The following is a 7978-nucleotide window of genomic DNA, read 5'->3' on the forward strand; positions in this document are numbered from 1 at the left end:
AATCTAAATGTTCGGATAGACGGCCGAATAACCTAAAATTTATTTGGACATGAGTCTTATATAAGCTCTTTCATTTTAGCTGCACAAATTACTAGCAATTTCGACAAGTAATCGTTTTGAATCCCCGTCCCACAGAATTTCTTAGTAAGAGGCCACCCAAAAATTCCTTTTGTTTCTTTTATTACTTTTAGATAGGGACTTATGGTCTGTCTTCAGCTGCAAACCCTAAAATCGACTCCAAATCTTTTCTATGAGTGGTTGGTGGAGAGGCTTGCTAAACATTTTTCCCCATGCCTGTAGAGTGTAGCTTGGGCTTTATAGAAAAGGATTTATAAAGCAATAAGAACCACAACAAAGTTATCTCCCAAGGCATCCACTTCTCACAGAAAAATAATGCACCAAGTTGTGTATTGCTTAAAGAGCTAAAAGAAGGATCAACTTTTTTGGTAGAATGGGAATCCCCCAGCCTCCTCTAGCATATTAAGTTCACAGAATCAAAGATCAATGAAGAAGCAAGTTATTCCCACAGGAAAACCCTTGCATAAGTTATTCCTAAGAATACTTAGGTCAAAAAAATTAAATAAAAAGAACAATCATCTAAATTTAATATTATCAGGCCACAAAAGTACCAATTATCTATGCTGTTCTGAACAGTAATACTTGCATAGTGATCATCTTAGCATGTAACGTCCAACATCCTAAAGCCCATCTTTTATCTCTCTGAAACTGCAAAAGATAATCAATGATAGGTTGAGATCTTAGTCCTGCCAACTACATTAAACTCCAAACACTCTTATAACAAGCAACAAAAAGTAATTGTGGCATCAAATATGCCCAAATGTCACAAATCAAAAGCTCAACATGTATAAGATATGTCGGCATACAGAACGAGACAAACTACAAGGACTATGCTTGGTTAAAAAAAATTCACCTTGATAAAAAGTAATTCTACAAGAAAAAACTGAGAACTCAAGGTAAACCAACTTTCTAAATGAAGCATATGGGACAAGAGCATTTGGATCATTAGCTAACATATATCATACAAAAATTGGACATGCATGGACATTATCATATGAGTCGACGGATGTGGTTTGCATTATTCAAAGATGCATACTCTTGCATTATGACTTCAATAGTGAGCAACTATGTAATGATTTGACCATTTGCCTTTATTGAAATCAAATGTCTAAATGAATCAAATCAAACTGTCATTGTACATATGATCTACTCAATCCGATAATTCCAAACTTTCTTCAGTGCTGGCGAGGAGAGAAATGGCTACTTGAACCTTGAAGAGTGGACAAGACCTAAGCCAAATTGCATGCCTAGCCAATCTACTTTTGAGGATAACTTACCTACCTCGTGAAAGAATAGCTAGCCCACACGTGTCATTCAACAACTGATTCCGAGTTCACTAATATATTTGTTCTTTTCTTTGTGAGAGTTAATCCTCCAATTAGAGAAATCATCAAATTGGAGATAAGATTATGTATAAGATGAAAACTACTAGACGATAGGAAACACAAATTCAGATAAAATAGTAAGGGAGAGAAAAAAGAAAGTAGATTTTAAGCATCAAATCACCAGTTTACTCAGTTTACTTCTCAACGTGATAAGGACTTTGCACCAAGAGGTCTTTATCTTCTTCCAGGCTAAACCCAGCTACTTCCAGTCAAGGTAAATACAGGATACACCTCTATGGAAGTTAACTCCTCGATGAACAACTGCCCATCCCGGTTTAGAAAGGAAGAAGCCAAAGAAAAAATACAACCGTCAATGAAGGATCATAACCAAAGTCATTACATAGGGGAATTGGGAGACAACAGAGCCGTTAGAGCACCAACCTTTCCTACATTGTGCAACTATAGACTTCTAGTTCTCAACAGTGGCAGTTGTAATTCTTAATGGTCGTTGCCTTTCCTGCTCGCCATTTCGTCTCCAAAAAGCCCTCCTCCACCAAACTTCAAAACCTCTTTGTATGTTTGGACAATCTTCTCCAGAGTTCAAGAAACGATTAAACCAAGCTAGCAAAATTTCCTGCTGCCAAGCTAGAGGCAGAGTGAGAATTGTGTTACTAAGACCATCTTCAATTAGGTGACGATCAAGGCCTTTTGATGCCCTTCTCATCCACCCAAAATCATCATAGAATGGCTCCAGCCATGTCCGTAATAGCAAGCACCTCACATCCTTAGAAGCCAATAGTTGCCCCTTCCCAATCCCAACAAATAGCCGTGCAGTAACTCTGCTAACCTCAAACCTATGAACTGCAGCCACTTTAGAATGTGCACTGGACAATTCAGATTGAGATGCCCATGTTTTCAAAAAATCTTCAGCAATCTGCCTATCTATCAGAATATCCAAAATCCAATGCAAATTATCCGCTTGTCGCGCAATCTGACCCACATCCTGTAAGTCCGACCCTGCTACCCTCAAAAAATGGTGGCAAAGCAACTGCAAACACCCATCACAAGCCGAGTACAACGAATCCTTCCGGAGATCACTCTGCTCCGAGTTCTCACGAAGCATCTTCGACACCAATCCCTTCATTTCCCGCCTCGCCTTCTCATCTTTGCCTTCAAGAACTACATGTAAAAGTTTAAGCAGCACTCCTTCATTGTCATTACCATCCTCAGTTCCATTAGTAACCTCAACCGAAACCCTTTTCAAAACTTCCCCAGCCCCAACACCTTCAAGACGGAGCTCAGACAACAATGAAGCCACCTTTTCTTCCTCATCCTCAGCCCAAGGGGCAGCTTCTAAGTACTCCAAGCAAGATAACACTCCAGCATCAAACCCAATCGCTGCTGATACCTAAATAATAGCACAAACATGAACCATTTCAATACCCTCGCAACCCCAATAATCCCTCAATCAAAATTTGGTACCCAAATTACAGAATCTATTTTTCATTCACTACCAGTCCAAAAATAGAAAAACCCACCTAAAATTATAAGCTCAAAGGTTATAGCTTTCTCAACTCCTAAAAGCAGCAATTCTTAAAACCCACTAAGTTTTAACATATCTGTCTATTCCTACAGCTTCTCAGCAATCAAAAAGAGCATAAAAATATTGGGGGGGAAACCACATAAATTAAGCGCAAAGATTATATCTTTCTCAACTCCCCAAAGCAGCAACTACTAAAACCCATATATATATATATATATATATATATATATATATATATATATATATCACGTACGTCTATTCCTACAGTTTCCCAGTAATCAAACAGAGCATAAGAGTAAGCCACCTAAATTAAGCACAAAGATTTAACTTTCCCAAGTCCCAAGCATCAATTCCTAAATTTTCTTAACACACCCGTCTATTCCCACATCTTCCCATAAATCAAACATAGCATAAAACCATTCGAAAAAAAAAAAAAAAAAAAAAAACAATACCTTTAAGATGCCAAGAACTCTGGGAACATCCTCTTTCATGAGCCTCTTCCTCAGATCCTTACAATACATCAACCTCAACGTCTCGATGTACACCTCCACGTCGTCGCAGTCCGCAATCTCCACTATATACGGCGACCCCGTTGCTCTCTGCGTCTTCGCCCACCGCTCAGACAACTTGACTGAGAAGAACCTGCTGTGCGCCACGAGAATCTGACGGTGGAGATTCATTGACACACTGAGACCCTCTTTGGAGCTCAGTGTGAGCTTGATGTCGCTCGAGGTGGGGTCGTTGAACTGGTTTCCCGGGCTCCAACTAGATAGGATCTCGGAGATTCGCTGCATTGTGAGGGCTTGCCCGTCCGGGGGTGGTTTGGGGACCATTGGGGCGGCGTTTTGGGGTGCGATCTGGGTTCTGGGTTGGTGGATTTCGGGCTCGCTGGCCATCATTTCGAAAAGGGTCGGGCTGGATCGGGTCAACTTTTCGGGTGGGGGTGGCGGCGACATCGGGTTCAACAGCCCGGCAGTGAGGGCCGAGTTGAACTTCGTGAAGCTCGATGGGAATGAATCGTGACCGTTGATCATCGTGGTCGAAGTGGACGTGAAGTCCATGACCGGCGACTGACTGCCCGGAGAGAATCGGATCCTGAAGCTCGACGGCGAATTGGACGGCGACGAGTTACTGGGTTCCGTGCTCCGGTTATGGGTACCTCGTGTATGTGGAGGAGACGGTGGAGGAGGTGGAGGCGGAGGCGTCTTCGATGCTGGGCAGCACCAGGGATGGTGGTCGGGCGAGACAATGGCCGGTGGGTCCGGTTTCCGGGTCAGGTGATATCCAGGAGAGTCTGTGGTGGCTGCGGCGGAGGAGGAGATGGTGGTTTCCCGATACCTGCGGCGTTTGGGCTTGGTGGGTTGGTGGGTTTGCGCTTTGAGCTGAGCAGTAGCTGACGCTGTTGTGGTTTTTGCTGTCGCTGTTGTTGTTGCTGTTGCTGCCATGAAATGTAGGTGTTGTTTTTGTGTAGTTGTCCTTTTGTTTATGGCATTGGTATCAGAGAGTGGCAGAGAGGGAGAGATTATTAAAAATGGCGGTGGAAACGAGACGGGGTGCGTTGGATTTGAAAAGAAAAAGACACGAGAACAACAAACAGCGTCTGAGGAAGCATTCAATGTGAGGGATGACTCCTAAGTATCTGCTTTTACTCTGTTTCGCTTGTGTAGATGAGGAGGTGTGGCCGTGTGTGTTGGCTTTTACTTTTGGTGACTTTGCTAGGTGAGCCTCTGTATTTGTCTTATAGCCTTATAGGAAAAGGGCAAGAGTAGGTGGGTCGACACTTCATTAATTTTGTTGTTGGAATTATTAATAATGTAGACAGTAAATATAAGAGAGTTCTTCTATGATTTACATACTCTAATAAGTTTTGAACAATTTACCTATTTGTGTTCGTTCTTTTATGATTTACCTACTCTAATAAATTTCGAACAATTCACATATTTGTTGAGATAGATGGTCCCTATAAAAATTATAGGAAGGGGGGACCTAAGTGACCCTCATGCATAGACCCACAAGTGCACAGTGTGCGCTTGTTTGGTTTCTTTGTTTTTGGCTGCATAATGAGTGGGGATTGTGGTGTGTTTATGTATGTATGTATTATTGAATTTTGGATCTTTTTAGGCATGTGATTAGGAGGGACTCTTGGATGATCAAATGGGGTGGTTTTAATTGGTAAAAATATGGATTATTTGTCATCATTCAAATCTAAATCTAATGTAAAAATTGAGACATTTGTTTTCATGCTCTTTGACAGCCATTTGGCATTTGGCACCCTCCTGGGTCAATGTAGTCTATTGATTGGACTTGGTTGACAACTATTGTAAACTATAATTGTTCCTTGTCAAGCACCATGATTGATTGAACTTGTTAACGCTAAATATTGGGTGTCAACCCTCAAAACACTCCACCTTACCTGTGGTTTTACTCATTGCTATTGGTTCACCCCTTCTATAAGCAACAATTAATTTTGTTTACACATATTGCATAAGAGAAATGATACTCTTAGCACCTATTCTACTGCTGTTGTCGTAACATATTTTAACTGATTTGTCCTAACGTGTGTGAAGAGTAATATTACTTGTTGCAGAAATAACAAGTTTGATAAAACTTATGCGACATTGAATAGAGAATTTTATAATTTTGTTGTCTGGATTGCTAGTAATTCAGACAGTAAATGTGAGAGAATCCTTATGAGGTTTATCTGTCCAAGCAAGTCTCGGACAACCCGCTCAATTGTTTGAACTAATAGACCTCATAAAAACTATCTTACATTTATTGTCCAAATTACTAGAGATCTGAATCTTACAACATCATGGGGCTTACTTTCCATGTCTAATGAGCAATTATACGGGCAGTGGAAAATTATTCATTATCTCTAGAATATCATGCTTCTTACCAAGAGTGCGTTTGGCTTGGTGCGTTTTTAAACAAAATTTAAGAAGATGATCCATTTACAAATGTGAAAATATAACCGTTTAAACATATGAAAAAATTCACATTTTTGGGCACTATTTTTTCAATATGCGTATTTTACTAAATGTTTAACTCTATTTTTGAAACCCACATTTTTATTAATTGCGTTTTAATTTTTTTTTTTTTCTAGAATAATGAGTTTTAAAACCGTTAAACCAACCGGGCACCGACATAATTATATATTACATGTTTTACTGTAAGGTTCACATGTAGCCCAGTTGACCATTCTTTTTAACAGAACACAACTAAAAGAAACTACTTTGAAAGGATTGGTATGACCTTATCATCATTATGTTTGATTGATATGTTGTAGGCTACTGACAGGATCTCACCATGATGGGCACCCTTCCATGTGGTATTCTTTGTGCCTAAGACATGAGTAAATGTGTTCAGTCTCCCTGCTAAAAGCAGAGGAGGGTCCTCTCTTGTTCAAAGAGAAATGGAGTTAGAGAATAAATTTTACGGTATTTAACGGCGTATAAAATTATTTATGTAGTAATATTATTTAAAGCTTAAAATAACGTGAACATTATGAACACTATTAAATACTGTAAAATCTAATCTGAATTACGAGATGATTTTTCTTCATTTTACTTGAAATAGAAAGAACCATGTTCCTAAAGATAAGGAGTGCCTTAAGTAAAAGTGAAAGTTAGGGCACTCAACACCATTAGGGCCGGGAGTGCCATAAGTGAAAGCGAAAGTTAGAGCACTCAAATCACCCTATAAATCGATTTGTTGGACTTAATGGAGGAGGACAAAGTGGGTCTTAGACTAATCTCTTTTTCATTACAGGCTGTGATGTTTTGCTTCCCTTGCACTTTATTTTGATACCTTGGCATTTTTGGGCATCATGTGCTCTCTCTCCATATGTCCCTTTCTTCTGGGTTTAATTTAGAAAAAGCATCTCAAGCAGGGTGGGTGGGTCATAAAATGGTCAATATGTGGCTTATCCAATGAGATCCTTTCATCTATGTGCATTATCTCTTGCCCTTTACTATTGCATTTATAAATTTCCTGTCGAGAGCCGTCAAAATTACAACACATATTATATCATATATTATCAGAAATCTTGGAAGGTATCCTAAAAGGATCAAATTCCCTACAATCTCTTGTTTGAAGTGCAAAAGATTGTAAGAGATTATGAGACGCTCTCGATGGAGCTCATCTGTCTGAGTAAGTGTTTAAACTGTCTGAATACGTTACCGAGAACAAGAAAAATTATCGAAATATTCTAATCATCTTAAAATAAATGGAGCAAAGAAAACTCAAAACAGAAATTTTTTAGTATGGTGCACATTTGAATAGATTTGGTGACAGCTGAATTGGGCCACATAGACACTTTGTTGGTTGGAACATTTATTCTAGTCAGTTAGTAGGTGTACGAGGACAACCCCCCGACACAAAGCCCAATTACAGAATTCAGCGGTAGCTTCTTCGAATACTTTCTTTAGACACTACAATATTGTAAGGGGAAGTACTATAGGTTTATGAGAAATGTTACTTGTATTTTTAGGCATTTAATTTTTTATTTTAGAAGTCAAGTCAATTTTAAAGAATAAAATGATGAATAAAGGTCTTGCATGTAGCATTATTTTTAGTTCAAAAGCTTAAGCCGATAAGAATAAGTTAATTTAATCAATATTTTAACATTTATATTTACGTGTGGGCTCAAACTCTCTTTAAGGGCCCGTTTGGGAGTGCAATTTCAATAAGTACGATTTTAAAAATTGTGTTTTTTAAATCGTTACTTTTTAAAATCGCATAATATTGTTTTAAGTGAAATTGTGATTTTTGTTTAAATTTGCACTATTTCAAATAAGCACCTCTAGTCAGCTTATAGAAATCTCAGAATTTTTCACGATTTTAAAATTTGCGTTTTTGAAATCACAATCCCAAAAACTTCAAAATTGCGATTTGATTTAAAAACGTAAATTATTTTTTTAAAAAACGCACTCCCAAACGGACCCTAAATGATGGAGGTAGAGTTTAAACTCAAGACCTCGACTCTATTACCATATTAAATTACCACTTATTTCAAAAGTTTAAGTTAAAAAAT

The 7978-nt window shown here is 38.6% G+C and overlaps 1 protein-coding gene across 4 annotated transcripts; it reads right to left on the reverse strand.

Annotated features, from left to right (window-relative positions):
- Positions 1 to 441: 441 nt before the first annotated feature.
- Positions 442 to 4698, reverse strand: LOC132175597 (BTB/POZ domain-containing protein). Of its 4 annotated transcripts, none has more exons than XM_059587585.2 (3): positions 3399 to 4698; positions 1845 to 2811; positions 442 to 726 (listed from the first exon to the last, which is right to left on the reverse strand). In XM_059587585.2, exons 1-2 carry the CDS (start codon positions 4389 to 4391, stop codon positions 1873 to 1875), a joined length of 1932 nt encoding a protein of 643 aa, XP_059443568.2. In that variant the 5' UTR covers positions 4392 to 4698; the 3' UTR covers positions 442 to 726; positions 1845 to 1872. The 4 variants fall into 4 exon arrangements, 3 of the variants coding, with proteins under 3 accessions (XP_059443568.2, XP_059443567.2, XP_059443566.2); XR_009439449.2 differs by having other exon boundaries at positions 443 to 726; positions 1585 to 2811; XM_059587584.2 differs by lacking the exon at positions 442 to 726 and adding an exon at positions 1515 to 1724.
- Between the last annotated feature and the right edge of the window lie 3280 nt (positions 4699 to 7978).

The sequence above is a fragment of the Corylus avellana genome, chromosome 3, assembly GCF_965113065.1.
Source record: "Corylus avellana chromosome 3, dhCorAvel1.hap1.2, whole genome shotgun sequence".
Lineage (NCBI taxonomy): Eukaryota > Viridiplantae > Streptophyta > Magnoliopsida > Fagales > Betulaceae > Corylus > Corylus avellana.